At 50.6% G+C, this 23,169-nt stretch overlaps 1 protein-coding gene across 1 annotated transcript; it reads right to left on the bottom strand.

The window, feature by feature from the left end:
• Positions 1–9,463: 9,463 nt before the first annotated feature.
• Positions 9,464–22,315, bottom strand: COX7A2L (cytochrome c oxidase subunit 7A2 like). Its single transcript, XM_075535195.1, has 3 exons — positions 22,156–22,315; positions 11,520–11,648; positions 9,464–10,227 (listed from the first exon to the last, which is right to left on the bottom strand). The coding sequence occupies exons 1-3, from the start codon at positions 22,225–22,227 to the stop codon at positions 10,087–10,089; spliced, it is 342 nt and encodes a 113-aa protein (XP_075391310.1). The 5' UTR covers positions 22,228–22,315; the 3' UTR covers positions 9,464–10,086.
• Positions 22,316–23,169: the final 854 nt, after the last annotated feature.

Here is a 23,169-nt window from a genome sequence, read left to right on the forward strand (position 1 = left end):
TACCGCTTCCTTCGTCTCAGTTCGCGTGTCTTTTTCTGCACTGCTGGTTTCCCTGGCCCTCCGTCCTGTCACCAGAAACCATGGCCACGCAGAGGGAAGTATCTCCCCCGTGACTGTTCCCACTGCCGGGGTAAGAGCCTGTCTCGTGCTGTTGGAGGAAATAATGTCTGAATGAGATGTCCGTTTAGTAGAATAGCGTGGTTTTCATTTATTGTGTGTCTCACTCTCCCTACCTTTGAACATCGGTTACGCCTAGGGATCTCGGTGACCTGCCTGCCCGGCTACCTGGTGTAGCTAGTGCAGAGGACATTGCAGCCCCTGCTTTGGCCTTTCTCCCACATTTCCCAGTTGCACCGATCATTGCTGCGTCACTGTGAAGACTGACTGACACAGATCGCGTCCTCCATACGGTCCCTCGTTTTGCAGCCCTGGGGATGGCGGGGTTGTCATTACAGCCTACTTGGTCTTTGGTGGCTGGGATCAGGGAAATTTCCCTCCCACTGAATTCAAGCCAGAGGGTGGGCAGGCACCCCAGCACCCCCATTGAACAAAGTGAGGGGCAGGAAAGCCAGAGAGGAAGTTGTTGGTACTCTTTCCACTGGATAGTGGCAGGATGTCGTGCTTTGTAACTTCAGAGCCTTCATTTTTCCCACTGCAGAGAGTCTGCAGGGGGACAGAGATGACTCCCCATGGTGATGTTCCACCCCTGAGTTCCTGTTGGGGACCCAGTGCCACTTGGTGCAGAAACCAGGGCTTGCTGGAGAAGCCTGTCCAGGAGGCTGGCCCTGTAGTCTGCAGGGATGGGGCACTTTCTGCTCTCAGGCGCAGACTGTTTTGAACAGGCTGCTTTGCTTTTTCCAAGGAAAGCTGAATTTCATGCGTAGATCCCTACACTAACCTTGAACGTTCTGATACAAGAAAACACAGTGCCCGCCAGTGGCACCAAGAGTGGTGTCTGAAGAAGACGGGGGTTTGTTGAACCAAGTACGTATACGTTGGAGGTTTTCTCGTGTTTTTCTAATATTTTTAAATCCAGAAACCTGTCAGAATATCACTTTTATCTCTCAAAGGGGTTAATAAAAAACCCACCTAAGTCCTCAATGGTTAAAATATAGCACATGCAGCTGACCGAGTGGTTCTAGACGATGACTCCGCACACCATGCAGTCTTTACGCGTCTTAGTGAACATTTGGGCCAGTTTCATACTGTCTCCATTTCCCAAATGAGAGTAAAGGAACCGAGCCAAGTCCCTTACTGAGGTCACACCACCAGCTACTGGGGGCCTCCAGTCTACAGAACATTCTAGAAACGACACCATAGAGAATAAAGGAGTCAAACTGCCAGGGGAGGGGAGCATGCAACGAGTTCATTGGCAGTGAGCAATTCCACATCCTGATTTGTGATAGGGTCAAAATGCATGGGGTCACACACGTGAATGCATGTAAATGATGACTGAGCAAGTTCTGTAATCTCGATAAAGTATTACACCAATGCCGATTTTTTGGGGGTCTTGCTATACAGTTAGACGCGACGTCACCATTTTGGGAAGCTAGCAGGTGGGGTCACAGGGTTATATGTGCCTGTTTTGAAATGTCCTAAGCCTATCTCATTACTTAGAAATAAAAGCTAAAGCCACGACACCAAATCTTTCCCTTCCCATCATGCTTTTGAAGGCAAAATTGGGGGGGGGCTGAGTACCACCAAACTTATTTTATACGGTTTCCGCTCTTGCACAAAGTGCCCTGGTGGCATAGTGGTCGGCCCTTGGGCTGCTGACTGCAAGGTCAAGAGTTCGACATTGCGTGCTGCGGCAGCCCCACTGGCTGGCAGGATGGCTGGGTGTCGGTGCTCCGCCTACAGGTAGGACAAAGCGTGGCGCGTGTGAAACCAGTTGGCTGCTTTTCCAGCCGCCGCCCTTAGCACCCAGGGGTGGGTGGGAGAATCTCTAGCTCGTGACGTGTGGGTGTGGAGCTGGGCATCAGGGTGTGCAGGAGCCTGAGGGCACTCAGTGGGGGCGGGGGCGCACCCCCGCCATAACGCCCTAGTCTCATCCACAGACACAGGATCTGCTGCGGGGGTCTGGACCCCTTCTGCCTGCCTTCCTGGCCCGCATTGTGCCTCTTGGGTCATCCAACCTGAGTGGCATTGTGGTCACCCTCGCTTCCCAGCCGTCCCTCAGGTGCTTGTCCAGAATGAAAGGGCCAGAAAGCTCAGGGCCCCACGCCCGCCACGCCTGGGCCCGCGAGGGAGCAGCCTGCAGCCGCCTTCCACCTTGACAAAGTCCATTTCCGGGCAGACCCACTGTTGGCCGCCCCGGAATAACTCATCCCAACATCATTAGCACCAATGTTTGCCCGGCTCTGACATTTCCATTTCGAAGACACAGTGATTCTGAGCTGAGCGGGCGCCCCTTCCCCACAGGGACGTGGGGGGTGGGGGGTCACCTAGAAAGCTAACTACCCGAGGCCCCGGCCACTCCCCGGGGAAGGGAGCTGCCGGGTCCCATCGAACCAAACCGGCGCCACCAGGGAATGGCGTTTGCGCAAGCGATGCGACAGATTGAGGGAGCACTAGGCACGACTGCAGATGCTGGTGGCTCACAGCCACCAAAGCTGAAGTGGTTTCCATGGGAAACCCTCCCGTGGAAACAGAAGGGAGTTCTTTTAAATTGAATTACACTAGTTAATTAACTTTTTTATTAAACATATCAAATTTAAACACAGGTTCTTCTGGAAGGGCACCAGGAAGCCGCAGGGGAGGGGGGATGGCGCGCGCGCGCCCACACAAGGGCCTTTTGCCGTTGTGTCTGCCATTTCGTTCATTGTAGTCAAAGGATGACATTTGCAAATCGGAACAATATTTACACACACAGTTCAGGGTTCGCATGTCCCCTGATGTAATCTTTTCCCAAATTGTTCCCCCGCCATTAACAGAAACTTGGTGTCCCCCAAGCAAAGAATCCCCCCTTCCCCTCCTGCCTACCCCGAGACCCATTAATATACTCTGGTCACCCCCCCCCCCCTCCACCTTTTCACTGAAGATTACTTGAGATAAGTCATTATGCGCAGAACACAAACCACCCTCAGGGGGCGTGATGGAGCTTTCAGGCTCACACACTGGCCACCGCTTGTCCGGAGGCCTCCGCCCCCCTAAAGCCTCTCTCTCCGACCTCCATCACAAGGGATTAGTGTTGCCTGGTTTGACTTTCAGAGGAGGCAGTCACGCACCTCCTTTCACATCACATGATCGCTGCACCCCTCTCCCTCCCAGCGTGGTGTCTCCCTGTGCCATGTCCCTGAACCATGCAGACCCCACGGACCCCGTCACCACGGGACAGCTAGCCCTCAGCTGTCAGGCTCCAGGTCAGCCCCTTTGCCTTGACTGCAGACAAACCTGTGTCCCAAACCCAGCTCTGTGTAGGCCCTGTCTCTACACCTCCCCTCTCCCGGAACCCACTGGGAGTGCTTGCCCACCCCATTGCTCATATCCAACTGGTCACGCAGTGTCCATCTGCACTGACCCTCCAGGGTGGCCTTCCCTCTGTCCCCAGGCTCTCACAGGGATCCTTAACTACTTGGACTGCCTGGGGCCTTTCCCCTCGGCACACATACAGCCCTGAGCTCCAGAGGGCAGAGCCACCTCGCTGTCCCCACCACTCAGCACAGTGAAGCTGACCAGAGATCATGCTTAAAGGGGATGGTGGTCGGTGGTCAAGATGGGCAGGTTCCCAGTCCAGTTGGGAGGTGAGGCAGTCTGCCCAAGCTCTGCTCATAGAAAACTGGGATATGTGGGGGAACACAGGCAGGGCACTGATAGCCCTTGGGGGAAAGAACCTGGTCTTTGTGAGGGACCGAGGCAAGCCTGGGAGACAGAAAACAAGAGTGCCAACAGGATCAGGGCCCTCACGTGAGCTGGTGACCCTGAAAACCCCAAGGCAATCTACTCTCCATTGTGAGCCTGAACTCAGTGTCCCCTTCTGCCTGAGATGTGATCTGGGTCAGGCCCCAGACTCAGGAGCCCAGTATGGAGTCCCCAAAAATGCCAATGGGGGTCCTGTCACATGTCCACATTCCCAAGACACAACACACGGGTGCACTCAGTGCCTCTGCCCTCCAGTCAGACCTGGAGCGGGTCCCACCTCCAGGCAGCCCGAGTTCCAGGCGCAGCGATGGCCAAGCTGAGGAATCTGGGCTTGGATCGGGATTATTTTAGTTGTAGCCCGTCACACATCCCTAGTTGGTCAGGAACACAGACACAGTGTGCTGGATTACATGGCAGAGATAAGCCCCCTCCACCCACTCGTTCTGGGGTGGGCATCTGGAAGGAGCCAGGGGTGCTGCTGGATTTTAGGAGCTGGGGGTGGCAGGCGGGGGCAGAGAAGGGAGAGGGAAGCAGGGAGCAAGCGCACAGCCCAGGTCCTGAAACCAGAGCAGGGTGGAGTATGGGGGAGTCTGGTATCTCCAAAGACGGAAGGCCAGGCCTCCCATGGGCCAGCTCCCAACCTCCCCTGAGGCCTGCCCCAGCTTGTTGGGCCCACTCGGCTAGCTCTCTCAAAAAATCTCACTGCCACTGAGTTGATGCCAACCCACAGTGACTGTAACTCCTATCTTTCACCCGCTTTGATCTGCTGACCTTGTGGCTCACAGCCCAATGCATACCCACTGTGCCTCTGGGGCTCCTCAGTGACCCTGTATCCCAGCAGCTGGGGGATCCTTTGAACAGCCCACACTGCCCTGGGGGTCTGGCTCCCCAGCTCCCTTCTTTCTGGTGCCCTTGCCCAGGCCCCGACTCCAAGCAGGATGGACAGACAGGACAAGTTAGGACAATTTGCCAAATGACCGTTTCTTCCTGGGGAGGCAATTCGGGGAGAGAGGAGGGAACAGATGTCTTGTATAAACAAAGGCTCCTCCGTGTGACTCTACTTTAATTAGAATGACAACTAATTGAAAGCAATTTAATGGCGGTTGAGGAAAGGTTAATGAAATTCATGTTTTGGAGCCACTGGGAACACAAACCTCCCCTTTCTGCGCTTTGATTATTCGGTCAGAGTGATTTCCTGGGAGCCGGCTTCTCTCTGGGTGGTTCTAATTACACACCACTGAACTTTGACACCAACATCAGCTCATTCCACTGTAACTCAACTTCCCAATCTGTTGTAGAACTGCAAGTTCATGGTCTAAGCAGAAGGGTGTGGAGAAGCAGGGGCAGCAAGGTTTGGGGCCTACTAGGCGCTATTCTGCTTTCCCACCCACCTAGGGGGCAAGGCACTTAGGCATACCAATACTCCCATCCCACCCCCACCGTGGCCTTGAGTGAGGACTTCACAAAACAACTAACGCCCAAGCCTGGCTCACCCAGAACCAGAAGGTGGGTGCTGGGCTAGCGGACCCCTCCGCCAGCGACTGGTCCACTCTACTCCTGCTACCGCTCCTTCCCTCAAGCCCAAACCAATCCAGGTGCTGAGTCAGTCTGACTGCTGGTGCCCCCATGTGTTGGAGTGGCACTGTGCCCAGAGGGCTCCCGGGCTGACTTGTCTGGAAGGCTTCTGCAGTGCTCTGGGTAGATTGGGCATCCAGCCTTTCCATGACCAGCTGGGCATGTGAGCTGTTTGCTCCACTGAGGGACCGCCCTCCCTGCCATGGGTGGTGTGAGGCACCATAGAGTCAACTCACAGTGACTCTGGGAGCAACCCAAGACACCCTCAGAGTTATGAGTCCATTGATGCAGCCACTGTCAATCCAGCTCACTGGGAGGTCTTCTTTTCTGCTGACCTGCATTTTAGCAAACCTGACCGTGGTTTCCAGGAACCAGTCTATCCTGATCATCTCTCATCTGCCACACTTCCCAGGAGCATGATGGCCGGACTTCCTTCGGCAACTCTGTTCATGCTTCAGGCAGGCCAGTCTCGGCAGTACCCTTCACCGACACCAGAATTCAGAAGCACCAGTTCTTCCCCAGTCTTCCTGACCACCGTCCAGCTGCCACATGCATTTGGGGGATGACTGAAAATACCGTGACTGGGGTCAGCGGCACCCTAGTCCTCAAGTTGTCATGGGCAGCAGATTCGCCATGGCACTGACTGTAGAGGCAAGTAAAATGAAATCCTTGACAACTTCCATCTTTTCTTCATTGATGCTTCCCAGTGAAACCCAGTGCCATCAAGTTGATGCTGGCTCACAGCGACCCTATAGGACAGGGTAGACTACCCCGAGTTTCTAAAGCTGCCATTGTTTATGAGAGAAGAAAGCCCAGTCTTTTCCCTTGAAGTGGCTGGTAGTTTCAAACTGCTGACCTTGCGGATCCCAGCCCAACTCGTAACCACTATGCCACTACGAGAACTGACATCGATCCCAGCAGCTCCACTCCCCCCCCTCCACCCTTTGCTGCAAAAGCCCCAGGCGCGTTCAGCAGACACTCCCATCTTAATACTTTGAAGTTGGCAGATTCCATCTGGGCCCTGTGGTATAGCCACATGACTGTGACACATCTCAGGGTTGTGGACCTTGCCAGCAGCAGGTGGGGGACCAGCAGAATTCCTCACCACCTTGGGGGCTTGTTACCCTAAGAGCTCGTGAAAAAGCCTGAAAACAACCCCAACAATCTTCTTCATGGGGGTTTCCTTAGACATAGCCCAGCGCTTGTCAAGGAGGAGGGAATCTGATGGCTCCTGGCGGGGTGTGCTCCGACCAGCCAATGAAGCGCCAGGAGGAGGGACAAGATTTGGGGCAAGCACCCTCTCTAAGGCCAGGCTGCAAGGAGGCACTGGGGTCTGATGGCCTACAGGAGGCAGATGGGCAGCAAAGTTGAGGCAGAAGGACAGCGGGCCGCTATGCACGCACCATACAGCTTTGCAGGAACGCCAGCACCGGCACGCACGACTGGGGCACAAAGCGACTTTACACCCTCCTTGGAGTAACTGACTTGGTCTCCATTCACCGATGGACACTCTCCCTGGGTGCACACCTGGGACAGGATCTCCAGCGTCACCTGTCACTCCCAAGGGATAATTTACCGAAGGGGACGACTTCTACAAGGGAGAAATCTGGCAGATAATTTCTTAACCAAGTGACCCAACGTCAAGCCGCCAGTAACGAGACAAACTGGTCACAAACGCCACCTGGTAAAAGGACACTTGCAACTGCCCTGTGTGTCCAGGAGCTCCTGGTCTCCCGAACCGAAGAATGAATGGACTCACAAGCCACAAACAGCCAGCAGAAAGCAGAGTTTATTCAGAAGGGAAACAAAAGCACCGGACCCAGCAGGTGGTATACGAGTGAGTTGCCGCTGACTGAACTGTGGTCTAAGGGTTTTTACCAGGTGTGGGGCACTTGGCTGTCTGCATCGCTGGCTTATGAACAGACCACTCCCGGGACTGGTCCTGTTTCTCAGGTGCAGTCATCAACCGCTCCATGCTCCCCCCTCGGCTGGACTGTGCCTGGGCCCGGACAGGGAAGTGAGCATGCAAAGGTCAGATCAAGAGCCTTGGGTTGATGGCAGGGAGGTTAGAATCAGCCTAGGTCTGATGCCTGCAGGCTTCGGAGGAATTCTCCCAGGCTGCCATTCCCAACACTCTCTCCCACTCTGCCAGCAGACAGTCGACTGCCTATCTCACCGAGGAGAGAAAAATGCAAACCTTGAATCCAATCATAAGCAGACAAGTGGGCAAATCCAAAGGACGGGCTATCCTGCAAAGAGCCGGCCTGGACCTGTCAACTAGGCTAGTGTTCTGATGCCTTTTCCGGGCCGTTCTGGCCAAGGGGCGAGAAATGGCTTGATAACAAGATGCACAATGGGACCCTTGACTGGATCCTGGTCCCAAAAGAAAAACAAAAAACTGCTGTAAGGTTCTGGTGGCGACTTAAAATGATACCCCTGATTTGTAACAGACCAGCAGTTTCTCAAAGTCACATGTGAAGGTCTCTTATGACCCAGCTGCAGGGGCAGTCAATGCCTAACGTGGCTCTTCTGGCCAAAGTCTCTAACTCCCATCAAATGACCTCGCCCTCCCCGGTCCAGTAAGAAGGTGGGGAAGACACTGATAGGATTCACCTGTGAGTAACTGCAAGCAGGATTCCCTGGAATGCCATCCTGCTGTGTGTAAAATGAAAGAAGCAGAAAGAGTCGAGGGATCTTTTTACCTCGAGAGCCAGGAGTGAAGTGTGGCCTCTGGATCAAGGACCCCTGTGCAGTGAGCCTCCGGGATCCAGATGACAGCTGTCTCAGAGCAGCAGCAGCAGAGCCAGAGCGAGGAACAGCGTGATGGGATCAAAAAACAGCCAGAGCGAGTAAAGCTGGCTCGTGTAGCGGGGCGCCTCTGGGCACTTAATTCGGGGAGCTGGGTTTGCTGATCTACAGAACTTGACTGAGCTGACTGCCCTCAGGTGGAGGCTTTTAGCAGAGTGGTCTGTGCCCTGGGCATTTATTAGCAGGCTTGACAGAACTTTGTAACATGGCCCGATAACCACTCCACCTCCAGAGGGAGTGACACCTGAGCCCACTGCAGCCTCAGCAGGTGAGCCAGCTCCGCCAGCAAGGGGTCACCAAGGGCGTGGCTTCACTGGGGTGGGTGCCGCCCATCACCCAGAGTAGGAAGTCGTGTCAACCGTCCTGTGTCAGGTCACAGCCACCACTTGGTGGCTCATAAAACCCCACCTTTGTCCGCCCGCCACAAGGCCGCCTCGGCAAAGCCTGCCTCGGCAAAGCCTGCGACCATGACGGCACAGGAAATGACCATCTCAGTGCTTCACGTGTGGGGTCCTGGTTTACAACTGCCAGCACCAGTACCATGACAGGCTGCATAAAACCAAAGTCTGAGGCAGGCTTAAGCTCTAATTTCAGATTCCTGGACATTGAGGTAATTCTGTCAGAGAAGGCATCACCTGTCCCAAACTGACCAGTAGGGAGCAGCGACCACCACCCCCAATTGACCAGTCAAGAGAATGCGCGCGGAACTACTCACCAACCACCACTGGACAACGCTGGCGCCAGAAGTTTTCTCCAATAAATTTAAAGAACAGCAACACTGGACTGCCCCCCGTCCCTGGCCCCATAAAAGCCCAGGGAACAAAGAACTCGGGGCTGATTCCCTTCTAGACGCAAGGTCCCGCTGCGCAGGGCAGTGGAGGAAAAAAGGCCCTAGCTCAAGCTAGTCCAAAATTAAAACTCCTTTTGTGGTGTTTGCATCTCAACTGGTCGTAATTCTTCCGTGCGCCCAAGGTGAGCTCGCGCTCCCTTCCCCAATCTAACACACGCAAGGGCAAGGGCCCGGCGGGTGCTCCTCAGGAGCCAGCTGGTAATCACCAGCCTGCCATTAGCCGCCGGTTACTTGATTTTGAGGAATCATTTTGTAAAGTTTATCTGGTGCCTAATTAAAAAAAAAATTAGACACAGGTGTAAATGGTCTCCAGTGTTCTGAAGTTATTCTGAAAGGTTATTTAATTTAGGAAAACTTCAAACTTGAGAATTTTCATTCACGTATTTATTCCAGTCAAAAGAATGACAATTTAAAGCCTTTTTTAAAGTTAAAGAATTTGGGGCACAGCTGCATTAATGAAACAGACCTGGGTCTAAAGAGCAACCCTAACAGGTGTGCCCTGTTGCCGTGGGGGATAAATACAGAACACTTACACAGGAGATTCCAGGAGGAGCTGAGGGGCGGCACGCCACCCTTTGAAAGAAACAGCCCAGAAACAGGCTGCAAAGAACTTCCATTAACATTGTACCGCCTGACGGGAACATCCCCTAGGTGACTGCGGACGCCCACGCCGATTCCACGCACCGGGGCTTGGCCCCTCTGCCTTCCTGGGTCACACCCAAATCCAGAAAGGCTCCCGCACCCATCCCTCACTCTGGAACACGCAGTGCGGCTAGCAGCTGGCACCTCCGGGAAAACCGGGGCCCAGACTCGTTTGTGTACATGACAGGCCATATGCATGCACTTCATGATCAAGCCTAGAGTATTTTCACAATTTTTCCATTTTTCTTACAAAAAAAATTAGGTAGCCCATTCAAAGCTTTGAAAATGAAAAAAAAAAAAAAAAACTTCAAGAGATTTATGCCCCAAAGCCCTCAGTCCCAGAGGCGCGCTCATTTGTTCCGGGGCTGGGAAGCCATGTAGAGGGCGATGAGGCAGTAGATGGTCCCGCCCAGCGTCAGCGCCATCGTGGTCCGGTACAGCATCTGGTCAGGCAGGCCCCGCTTCAGGTGGACAGGCACGCCGTCAGATTTCTGAAAGGAAAGAATTAACATGGACACGGTTGGTATGACCAAGAACAGATTTTACAACGTCAGGCCAATAAAGAACAAATTTCTTTACTTTGCCACTAATCCATCACCATATGGCAGCGGAAAAAGCCCAAATCCATCAGCCCACGAACTGAAATGAGTGCAGCCCTCATGGTTACAGCTATAGCCTGGAGGGAGGTCCAACTTCCCTCCCGAATGCAGCCCCAGGGAACAGACATGCAACCCACTCCACGTTTCTAAAGAAATTCCCCCAGGCTGCTAAACTAGGAACAGGGCCCGGGTGGGCTCTGAAAGGCTAAGGAGTGATCAAAGAACAGCAGGCAGGCCCAGGGCCCGACCCACCGCATCACCCGCTACGGTGGGCTCTCAGCACACCAGCTGAGTGACCAGGGGCTAGGTCATTTTATATTCAACCGCTTTCTCTCCAGTAAGCTGATGAACCTGTTTCATAAGGGAACTATGTGAGATGTTTAATTCATTAATTTACTTGTCTCTACAATCTTTGCCCGTATCTCAAGTCCCCGAATGTCCCCTGGAGTCTTTAGCGTAGTACAAAGTCACCGTGCACTGGCCCTGTACACCAGTGCCAGCAAGAGCAGTCCCACGCACGGCTCCCTCCCTGGCGCCTGAGATCCAGCCAGGCCCCGTGGCTCTGTGGAGCTCTGGTGCTGCAGCGGGTTAAGCACTGGGCTGCTAACCATAAGCCAGTGGTTCCATTCCAGCAGCCTCTCCAAGGGAGGCAGGCGAGACAGTTTCCATCAGGACTCGTCTTGGGGGCCCTCTGTAGAGGGCCACCCTGAGCCAGAACCAACTACTATGGGAGGAGTAGCCTCAACTTTAATATTTCAAACCCCAGTTCTGGTTTCTCTCTCTTGATCTGCAAGCCCAAGAGGGTCTCCTCTGGTTCCAGTAACACTTCACTGAATTTTAATATCAAGCAAAGAATGAATTTAATATCAAGCTACAATTGCTCAATATCAAGAAAACTTACTGCAAACATCACCGCATGTATCTCCCAGTCTGACATGTTTGGTGAGTTACTCAGAGCCATTCTATGTGCTGCCGTCTCCCCCACCCACGGGGCAGGAAGACACATGTTCCTGGAACAGCACCCTCCAGAATGAGGAGGACACTCCCCGCCCTCCCCTGATGTAAGGCACTCTGAGTACATCCAAACTCAGTAGTTTTAGTTGAGGAAAAAGTGGACGGTGAGCCGCAGACTCCATTGCTTAAAAGGTTTGCAAGGCCCCTCTCTCCAGAGTCTCTTCCCTCACCTGGAAAAACTTCTGCAGCTCAGGAACTTTGTTTTTCCCAGCGTAATCATAGGCCGGGTCAGCAGTCAGCTTAGTTGGTGTGGCAAATATGATAGGCGGCGCTTCGGTGGCGATGATGGGCTTTAATCCCTGCAGGGGGAAGAAGACAGTCATGTGGAAACCTGTCTCACCTCTGAACACACCTTTCTGAGAGCAGGCTGTCCGGGTAGCGGCAGTCACCATTCCACCCCACGAGAGGGGTGCGCATTCGTGGTTCTCAAATATTGACTAAAACACCCTGGATCCCAACTCACTTCCCAAAGCAAAGTCTGTCAAGAGGTCCTTGCCATTAGGACTGTTGGGGTGAACAGTCACAACAAGGGCCCAGCCTGGGCCTCCAGAGACACAGCTATCGACCATGTCTTCAACTACCCACCCCGCCCAGCACTTGTGAACTGTCAGCCCTCAGCCAGCGGTGCAGCCCTCTCCCGTCAGCTGCTATCACAGAGGCTTCCCCAGCGGGACGTCACAGGCGCGCCCAGACACACAGGAATATAGCACTCCATCTGTGGGAGAGTCTGAAATGATTCAAAGCGCATGCTTACGGACTCAAAAATGAGAACAAAACAAAAAATTAGAATAAAGTAACCAACTTGCTAGCACTTGTAAGCCCGTATGTTTGGAGAACACATATTAAAAATGAGGAGACGTCAGCTCTCTCATCTGTAAGATGGGCATAAATAGTAGCCGCAGTACCTACCACCAAACGGCGGGAAAACAAACCCCCAAACTCACTTCCTTCCAATCGATTCCAATTCCTAACAGGCCCGGGGAAAAGAGGCTGACCGCAGGCTTTCCAGGCTGTAAGCTTTCCCGGATGCAGACTGCCCCTCTCGCTCCCAGGGGGTTCAAACGGCTCACACTTTAACCGCGGGGCCACCACCCAGTTCCTGGACAGGGCTCCGTGAAGTAAATGCATGCCTAACCCAGATGGGGCCGACAGTGTGTGCTCGGGATGACCAGGGCGGTCTGCAGCTTCTTGCGCCCAGGAGCGAGGAGGGCAGCACAGCAGACAGGAAAGCGCCTGAGGGCAACTCTGAATTTGTAGTTGAAGGCCTCAACCCTCCTTACATCTGCACAATCAGTTCTCCCAACTATCTGCTGATTAAGACAAGGAGCTACATACACATCAACAAAAGCACTTTGCGTTTTAAATTCTAGCTAGGGGAGAAAAATGCTTTTAAGTTGCGAAACGGAGCTCAGGTCCAGCCTGTTCATTTTAAAAAGAAGAGAGCTACGCCTTGCCCAAATGAATGTCGTCATTGGACTTCCGGTTCTTGATCTCTTCAAAGAAATCCAAAATGACATATAGTTGACAAGACCAATTCTAAGGCTCACACAGTGACATCACGCAGACACCAGGGGCAGTAGGCAACCTGAAGGTAGTCAAGAAGACTGGCTTCCTCCCAGCAAAATGGAGGCAACCGGGCTTTCTACTAGTGGGTTCATTCAACATGCTTCCCTGAGCACTCACTCCCCACTAGCCGCCCACGCCAGCGCCCCTGCCTTCATGCGAGCACCACCCAGCGGCCCCGTCTACCTCGCCGCCCCGGTGTGTGCCTGCTACCGCGCATAGCATGCACAGGAGCTCAGTCAGTCCTGACAACCACCCCCATTCCCCAGAGGAGAAAACTCAATCCCAGAAGGTAACCTGCCTAAGATGACAGCAGCCACGGTTTGATATTCAAGTCCCCGAAAATCCAGTGTGGCCCAACTTTGACTATGCCACCACAACCACCCCCACACAATTTTTTTTTTTTAAGTCTGCCAGGTGTTGGCCTACGTTTGCTATTTAACAGAGTCTGGGGCTCAGCGGGAGTTAGAGATGGAAAGAGAGGCCCTAAATAGAGGTGAGGTCCCTGAGTGGTGGAAATGACTCGCTCAACTGCTGACTGACTGCTGCTGCTGAGCTGAGCTTATTTCAACTCACAGCCACTGCCTGTGATGACCACGGAGATCTGCCGGCCCAGGGGCCGAACCGTGATGACCACGGAGATCTGCCGGCCCAGGGGCCGAGCTGTGATCTTTACGAACAGATCTGAACAGGCTGGCGGGCTCAGTGTTGACCTCTGTTCGCGCAGAAGCCTCAACCACTGGGCCACCAGGCCTTCTTGCATGCAGGGCTCAGCTCTACTCTGTCACCATGCGGTCACGGTGAGTCAGGAGCAGCTTGGTGACAGCTGGTTCTTGTTTTTAAACTCCCGAGACAGCACAGCTAAAAAACGATCTCCTGAAGTGCAGCGCTTTAGAAACCCTCCATCATTTCGTGAGCTCATTGTATTTTCTCTAAGGATTACTTCCCCTTGAATGTAGAATTTAAAAGCCCTTCCTAACAAGCAGTCCAAAAATGGTCTGAATGAAATTCATGTTTTGACAGGAGGACTGGGAGAGCATTCTTAGAAGGGATTACACCTAATTGCTTTGTGTTTATTCACCCATCAAATAATTCAAAACTACTACAAAGTTTTTGAACACTATCATCTCAAGAGAGGAGTACCAACCACCTTAATAGCTTTAAATGTTTCCACTTACAATGCTGTAAAGTATGGGAGGTAGAATTTTAAAACTTAGCCATAATCATATCCTCTTATCCCATCAGTTACTGTGAACTGTTTATCTTCCCATCTTTTTCCAGATGCATCTTTATTGTCTGTAAAATCCTACACCTTCGTTTATAATATACATCTTCATAATTTTGCTCCTTGAAATCCTACAAATGAGGTGTTATCAGCCCCTGTTACAAAGGATTAAGACAGCACAGATTCTGTACAGAAGCTGGCATTCAAGCTTACGCATTTTTAATACTCCAGACCAATAATTTAGCTGTAATCGTCCCCAAGGTAAAAGGGATGAATTTGGTGGTGAGCTACTTCACCTACCCATCATTCAACCGCTCAGCAATTTAAGGGCAGTCTGTGTTTCTCATGTTTCAGGAAAGATGTCCAAAGTGACCTCTTCACCTGTGCCTCTTCACCTCAATGTAAAGAAGGCCCAAATCCTCACAACTGGACCAGTACGCAGTATCGTAATACAAAGAGAAAGATTGAGGCGGTCGTGGTTTGCAGGTTTCTCGGATCCTCGATCAGTGTTCACTGAAGCAGCAGTAAAGAGGTCCAATGACACACTGCACTGGATGCTGCACCTGCCCAAGACCTCTTTAGTGTTGAAATGCAAGGACTCTTACTCTGAGGACTAAGGTGCACCTGACCCATCATCTCATATGCATGAAAAAGGTGGACACTGACTAGGGGGAACTAAAGAATCGGTGTACTGAAATTCCGGTACCGGCGAAGAGTATTGAAAGTGCCAGACTGCCAAAGAACTAGCAAGTCTGTCTTGGAAGAGGAATGCTCCTTAGAGGCACGGTTGGAGAGCCCTCATCTCATGTACTTTGGACATGTTGTCAGGAGAGACCAGGCCCTGGCGAAGGGCATCCTGCTGGGTAAAGTGGAGGGCAGAGAAAGAGGAAGGCCCTCAACAAGATGGACGGACACAGAATGGCTGCATTGATTGGCTCACGCATAGGCTGGCACAGGGCTGGGCAGTTTTCGTTCCGTTGTAGGTAGGGCTGCTATGCGTCAGAATCTATTGGATGGCACCTAACACCAGCTCCACGATCTGATGTCCCCTTCTCAAAAATGACAGCACTGCCCTTGTGTGCTCAGGCGGAAAACCTTGGAGTCATTGTAAATCCTTTGGGCTCTGACTTCCAAAATAAACTGGACCACTTCTCACCTATCTCCACCAATCCAAAACCTGCTCCCAGCCATCATCTTGCACTTGAATTTTTTTCAAAAGCCCTTATAAATGGTCTCTCACCTTCAGCCCTCGCTGTAGACCACTTAGGACGGCAATTCTATCCAGAACAGAGGACGTCATTACTTGGCTCAAACTCCCAAAGTTCCATACTCACCAAGTAAAAGCCAAGGTTCTTGCAATGGCTTTCAAGGGCCTGCCAGATTGTATCTGCTTACATCACTCCTCCCTCTGGACTAGCTTCTTGAACCTCTCAGGCACCAGTCGAATTCCCTTAGCTTAGAATGCTCTTCCCAGATAGCCACAGCCTCCCTTACCTCCTTCAGTGAGGCCGTCCCTGACCACCTATTGCAGCTCTCACCCTTTTTAAAAATCATTATTGAACACATGATTTACAGCCCCACCCCACCTAGGCCACAAACCCTCCTACAACTGAAGCTACCTGAGGGCAGGATTGTGGAAGGTTTTGATCACTGCTCTATCCTAAGACCTGGAAAAACACCTTGCACAGAGAAATCACTCCGTAGATATTTGCTGAACCTACAAATATATGTTAAGAAAGGTCACAGCATCAGCCACAATGTAGAATTGAACAATTCCGAACCAGTCATGTAAATGAGCACTGATGGCAGACCGTTGACATTGAGAACAGTTAAAAACTGTTCATACCTAAAAAAATCAATCAAGTGTCATTGAATCCCAACCCCATTTTAAATTCTTGCTAACAGTCTACCTCTCCATTCCTACTCAGAAGGCCCTGGACTATTTAGCGTATAACAGGTCCCCCACCGGCTCTCTCCCTGCTCTCCTTCCGGCAGGGTGCTCTGTACTTTAGTCATAAACCTTACATACTGCGTCTCAGGAAAGAAGAATGGCCTATTTCAAACTCGGGACAAGACTCTTATTGTAACGATCTCCTTCAAGCACTTCGTAAGTTCCTACTTATTTCTTACATTAGACCCCACCATCCTAGGTCCTTTCTTGTTCTACACCTCAATTCCCCACAGCCAAGAATTATCTCCTTGGATTCCCACCGCCTCTCCCCCCCTTCTTCAATCTCTCCGTTCCCTTTACCTAGAATTTTGTTCCACCCCAGGAACTAGCAGAGGAAGTCTGGGTCCCAGAAAGCTGCTTCACTTTTTAAGAAACTACCTCAGGTAGTTAGTTTATTGTGCCAACCTGGCCAATTAAACACGTGTGGGGTTAATTGAGGGCAGAGGGACAAATGACTCAGTGAGCCTCGCCTTCCTAGTTCTCAAGTCTCTTACTTTGTGATGGTCGGACCAGGGTGTAGCTGCCTTAGCCAGTTCCCTGCTTCAGCTGCCAAGGCTGACTTCCTGCAAGACATCCCTGAGGAGAAGCCGCATGGACCTACCCCGATGCAGACCTGGGTGCTGGACCAGCCGTGTGGAGACCCCTGCCAGCGCTGAGATGTTTACATATTCACTGACTCGGCTTTCCTCCTGCAGTCGGCATCATTGCATCTGTTTTGTGAGATGCAGGAGGACTTTGTGGATTGGTATTGCCCATATGGGTTAATGTTGGACTTGTGGGCGTGGGTAGCACTGGGTTGGGATATTTTCTTGATGTGCACTTAACCTTTATATAAAACTCTCTCTTATACATGAGTTTATGTGGATTTGTTTCTCTAAAGTAGCCACACTAACACACCACCAAACTGTTTTCCAAAGAGTTGGTATCATTTCACATTCCCAGCAGTGCAACAGGATTCCAGATTCTCCATGTCCTCAACAACACTTATTATTATCTATCTTTTTTTATTACAGGTAATCTGGTTTGTGTGAAGTGGTATTTCACTGTACTTTTATTTCCCTAACGACTATAATGAGAAACTCTGGTGGAAAAGAGATTAAGCACCTGATTGCTAACAGTAAGGTTAGCGGTTCAATGTCATGTTCTGAGCACCAACGCTGAACAGCTGGCTTCTGAAAAGATTACGCCTTAGAAGCTCTACAGGGAGTGCCACTCAGTCCCATAGTGTTGCTGTAATTCAAAGTCGACTCAATAGCAAAGGCTATTTAATGACCTAATGATATTGAGCATATGTTCATGTGCTTATTGGTTTCAATTTACTTTTGACACAGGACACAGATAGGTTAACAAAAAGTGATCTCTCTAGATAAGATAGGTAGGATAAACAATCTGGAGAAAACAACAGAACGATGGTTGGGGGGGGGGGGCTGGGGACATGGGAGAGGAGGAGGTGGGGGAAAGGAAGTGGTTTTAATAAACCTAGGGACAAAGGAACAAGTAATCCAAAATCGGTGGCGAGGAGGGTGTAAGAGGTCTGGTAAGGCTTGATCAAGGGCAATATAACTGAGAGGAATTACTGAAACCCAAATGAAGGCTGAGCATGATAGTGGGACAAGAAAGTAAAATGAAATAGAGGAAAGAACTAGGAGGCAAAGGGCATTTATAGAGGTCTAAATTCAGGCATATAAATATATAAATATACTTATACATGATGATGGGGAAATAGATCTGTGTGCATATATTTATAGGTTTAGTATTAAGGTAGCAGATAGACATTGGGCCTCCACTCAAGTACTCCCTCAAGGCAAGAACACTTTGTTCTATTAAACTGGCATTCCATGATGCTCACCTTCCCAACATGATCGCTGAAAACAAAGCGGGTGAATAAGCAAATGTGGTGAAGAAAGCTGATGGTGCCCACGATAGTGTCTGAGGTCTTAAAGGTTTAAGGTAAACAAGCAGCCATCTAGCTCAGAAGCAACAAAGCCGACATGGAAGAAGCACACCAGCCTGTGCGATCATGAGGTGCCGAAGGGATCAGGGATCAGGCATCAAAGAACAAAAAATCCTGTCATTGTGAATGAGGGGGGAGTGCAGAGTGGAGACCCAAAGCCCATCTGTAGACAACTGGATCTCTCCCCCCCCCCTTATAAAAAAGGGTCTCAGGAAGGAGATGAGCCAGTCAGGGTGCAGTGTAGCACCGATGAAACATACAACTTTCCTCTAGTTCTTTAATGCTCCCCTCCCTCCACTATCATGGCCCCAATTCTACCTTACAAATCTGGCTAGACCAGAGGATGTACACTGGTACAGAGCAGAGCTGGAAATACAGGGAATCCAGGACAGATAAACCCCTCAGGACTAATGAGTGGCGAGACCAAGAGGGTAAGAGGAAGGTGGGGTAGAAAGGGGGAACCAATCACAAGGATCTACATATAACCCCCACCCTGGGGGATGGACCACAGAAAAATGAGTGAAAGGAAACGCCAGACTGTGTAGGATATAACAAAAATAATAATTTATAAATAATCAAGGGTTTGTGAGGGAGTGGAGCGAGGAGGGAAGGGAAAAATGAGGAGCTGATACCAAGGCCTCAAGTAGAAAGAAAATATTTTGAGAATGATGATGGCAACAAGTGTACAAATGTGCTTGTCACGATGGATGTTTGTATGGATTGTGACATGAGGAGCCCCCAATAAAATGATTTAAAAAGGGGAAAAAAGAAAACCACAATTTGGTTCTACCACATCCTGATTATTACAATATCGTTTTCTCTAGTCTTTCATTTCCCATTCCTTTATTGTACATAAATTAACTGGTGCATGCGCACAAGCATACTGGAATATGGTGATGATCTTATCTTACCTGGAGCAGGAAATGAGGTTCAAGCTGTCCCAAAATGTTCCCTGTTACTCAGAAGCCCAGGACAGCGTTCTGCTCCCGGTCCTACGTGTTCAGAAAACCAGCACCAGTATCTCTTCGTCCAGAGACGTCAGCATGTATTTCTTGACAATTCCATATTGTCATCTCAGGACAATTTGCTCCCACATTAAATGATGCAGGATGCATCAAAAGAAGATGGAAAGCATAGAGTCACTATACCAGAAAGAACCAGCTGCCATTCACCCATTGAAAGAGACAGTATATGATAAAGAACCAATGGTGCTGAAAGAAGTCCAAGCTACACTGAAGGCATTAGTGAAACAGCAAGGTTCCAGGAATTGACAGAATACTAACTGAACTGTTTCAACAAGCTGAAGCACGGGAAGCACTGAGTCAGCTATCTCAAGTAATCTGGAAGATAGCTATCTGGTCACCTGACTCAAAGATCTGCATGTGTGCCCATTCCAAAGAAAAGTTACCCAACAGATTGTGGAAATTATCTAATGATATGATTAATCACACATGCTAGTAAAATGTTGCTGAAGTTAGAAACCGTTGCAGCAGTAAGTCAGCAGGGAGCTGCCAGAAATTGAAGCTGGATTCAGAAGAGATCGTGGCACATGAAGGCTATCTCATTGCTAATATCAGCTGGATCTTGGCACAAAACAGAGACTACCAGAAAGATGTTTACTTGTGTTTTAATGACTATGCCAAGGCATTCTACTCTATAGATCACAGTAAGCTATAGATAATATTGTAAAGACTGAGAATTCCAGAAAACTTCATTATGTTGATGTGGGACCTGTACATGGACTGAGAGGCAGCCTTTTAAAAAGAGGAATACTGGGTGGTTTAAAATCAGGAAAGATGGTGAAGTTCGAGGACTGCACCCTTCCCTTATTACGATTTACTGTAAAGAAAGCCCAAGCCCTCACACCTGGACCAGTAGACAACATCATGATAGACAGAGTGGAGATTGAAGTTGTCAAGGATTTCATTTTACTTGGATCCACATCAATGCTCAGTAAGCTGTAATCAAAAAGTCCAACGGTGTATTACACTGGCCTAATTTGTGGCAGACCTCTTTAAAATATTAAAGAGCAAGAATGTCACTTTGAGGACCCAGGCGCCCTTGATCCACGTCATAGTATTTCCTCCCCCACCCCAAGTCAGGGTATTTTCAACTCCCTCATATGCATGAGGAAGCTAGGAAATAAAGAAGCCCGCAGACTTAATGCACTTGAATTACGGTGTTACTGACGAATATCCAAAGTACCGTAAGTACAGCTAGAATGCTCCTTATTATGCTCCAAGGATGGTCAGACTTCATCTTGTGTACTTTGGACATCTTATCAGGAGAGACCACAAAGAAACTCATTGCCAGCAAGTCAATTCCAACTTAAGACAGACCCTTCAGGGCAGAAGAGAACTGCCTCTGTGGGTTTCTGAGACTGTAATTCTTTATGGGAGTAGAAAGCCTCATCTTTCTCCTGTGGAGTGGCTGGCAGTTTCAAACTGCTTCCCTTTTGGTTACCTACCCAACATGTAACTACTACACCACCAGGACTCCTTAAGGACAGACTAGTCCCCAGGAAAGGACAGCAATCATACTTGGTGAAGTAGGTCAGAGAAAACGAGGAAGACCCTCAAGGAGATGGGTTGACATCCACGGCTGCAACAATAGGCTCCAAAATAATTGTGAGATGGTGCAGGACTAAGAAAGTGTCTTGTTCTGCTGTTTACAAAGTTGCTATCCCCCACCACCTGTGCTACTGCTACCGAACTAGCTTTTCCACATTAAGCTATTCAGTGTAAGTTATTTGTGTTACAGTTACAAACATCTGTGTTTACACCATGATAATGTTTCCAAGGAAGAAGTTGGAAGCACCCTTAATTACCAAAGTTTTGGAGGAAACCTGCCACAATCACTCCTGAAGTTACAATTGATAGAGATCTCGAGAAATCCTGAGTCAGAAGCTCAAATATTCAGGAGACACACAATTCAAAGGGTCTCAGAATCATGAAAGCCATGTATCAAGTGAATCTCAAGGGAACCTGCACTCAACTTTTAGTTATGCACTTATTGTGCCAATTTAATTCCTTAGATGCCAGCATTTGGTATAGCATCTTAATTTTTTTTCCTTTTTGTTGTTTGCTGCCCTCGAGTCGATTCAACTCATAGAGAGCCACCTTAGGAATAAAGAAGTAAACACTGTCTGGTCCTGTGTCATTTTCACAATTGTTATGCTTGAACCCACAGTTGCAGTCACTGTCACTCCACCCATGATGTCCTTTTCCGGAGTAGGCCTATTAGGTTGAGAGGAATATGTCACCTCACACTCAGCTTCCAGAGAATAATGACCACTTATCCAGGACCAAACGCCTGGCAGAGACTGCTAGTCACTTAACCCATGCCTCATTTAATCTGCACTATAACTGCACTGGATGATCCTGAGGTCACGATAAATTGGGTAACTTTGAACAAAGTCAGCACCGGCAGATGTGAGCCCAAAGTCTCGGACGATATAAAGTCTACACTGCGCTACTATGGCTGAGCTCCAACTAATAGAATCGGAGTGTCCTTTTCTGACCTCTCAAATTCGGATAACCTTCAACCATTTCAGTTGGAAAACTAATCTCACCGCCTGCAAGGGAGAGCCCCAGGTGTCCTCGGACATTTAGAGGAACGCGTTAAGCCCCTGCCTCGGGATCGCACAGCCGCTGACCCTACGGCTTCCCTCCGGGCCGTCACCCCGCCCTCAGTCTCACGCTCAGCTGAGGTTGCCTTTGGGGCTTGTAGCACCCGGATGGCTACGGGTGTCCGGGAGGGCGATAAATGGAACTTCCTAGAAAAGAGGGATGGGCCAGAAGTGTGGCCCCGTCGGGTCACAATCTGCTCCCGCTGGCCCCAGGAGCCACCTGCTTGGACAGACTCCGAGGGTCACCTTGACCCTTGTTCTCGGTCGGCCCCAACTTCCGCGCTGAACCAGCCCCATCGGGGGAACCTCTCTAGCAACAGGAGCCTCGGCGCGCGCAGCCAGCCCGTGTGGACAGGCGCCGGGCTAAAGCGAGAACTGCACCGCGCGCTGACAGGAGCTTGCCCGGCTCCAGCTCCGCGACTTCCTGCGGCGGAGGGCTAATGTCGCCAACTCTCCGGTACGAGCGGGCGCAGCGCAACCCGTACCTGAGGGTTATAAGCGTCAAAAGCCCCTGCTCCCGCCAACTTCTGAGTGAAGCCACTGAACTTGTAATACATGATGCCCGGCGTCCAGGGTTCCACCACCGCTGCCTGCGCGACGGCCCCAGGAAAGGACCCCGCCTCCCCGGTTGTCGCCGGAAGGCTCAGCCAAGGACCCCGAGTCAGGAGCCGGACTGCCCTGAGATCGCCTGGTAAACTATATCAAGAATCAGGACTCCGCGTCATCAGAACCAAAAGATATATCTGACCAACTAGAGGCCAGCACGAAACGCTTCTGTATCGGACTCCGCAGAAAATACGAGACGCACTCTCCTTTTCCCTCTACAGCCAGGCAGTGTCAAGACACCTTAATAAAAGCGCAAGCGCTCTGCGGTCCAGGACCAATGGCTGAGGCCCTCGCCGGGTGGAAAGGGCGGGGCCTGGGCGGGGCCTGGGGCCGGAGCGGCGAGGCAAAGGGCGGTAGGGGCGGGGCGGACGAGAAGGGGCGGGGCCGAGGCGGAGTTGGGTGACGAGGCCCGGCTTGGGAACTTTTGGGAGCTTGGAGCTGGCTCTGCGTAGCTGCCAACTCGTTAGGTTAAGGGCTTTTTTTCCTGTATTAACCTAGTGCTTGTAGTTTCATTTCTTCGCCCTACTCCCCATGAGACATAGATCATGAGACATAGATTAGTTCGCCCCGCAGTATCGCTTCGGCTGATCCCCTGGGAAGGGGAGCAAACAAGAAAGGTGGAAGCACCTCAGGAAAGCTGCCTAGTCCCCAGGGCCGCTAGGTATCAGAAGACCGGGCTTGGAGCCAATACTATAAAGATCACCCCATGAGCTTTGGGCAGAGGAAACAGAGTGACCAAGACTCCATTGGTTTTTGCTCTTTTGTGAGCTCTTAAGAGAATGAGTTACTTGTCCTTTTCCTGGCCTCCATCTCTGAGATAAATGAGATGAAAGTAAAAATTAGGACCTGGAGTCTTAAAAGGACCCTGGATGGCACAGTGTAAGAATTGGGCT

This window comes from Tenrec ecaudatus, chromosome 17 (assembly GCF_050624435.1).
Source record: "Tenrec ecaudatus isolate mTenEca1 chromosome 17, mTenEca1.hap1, whole genome shotgun sequence".
In the NCBI taxonomy this organism is placed as follows: domain Eukaryota; kingdom Metazoa; phylum Chordata; class Mammalia; order Afrosoricida; family Tenrecidae; genus Tenrec; species Tenrec ecaudatus.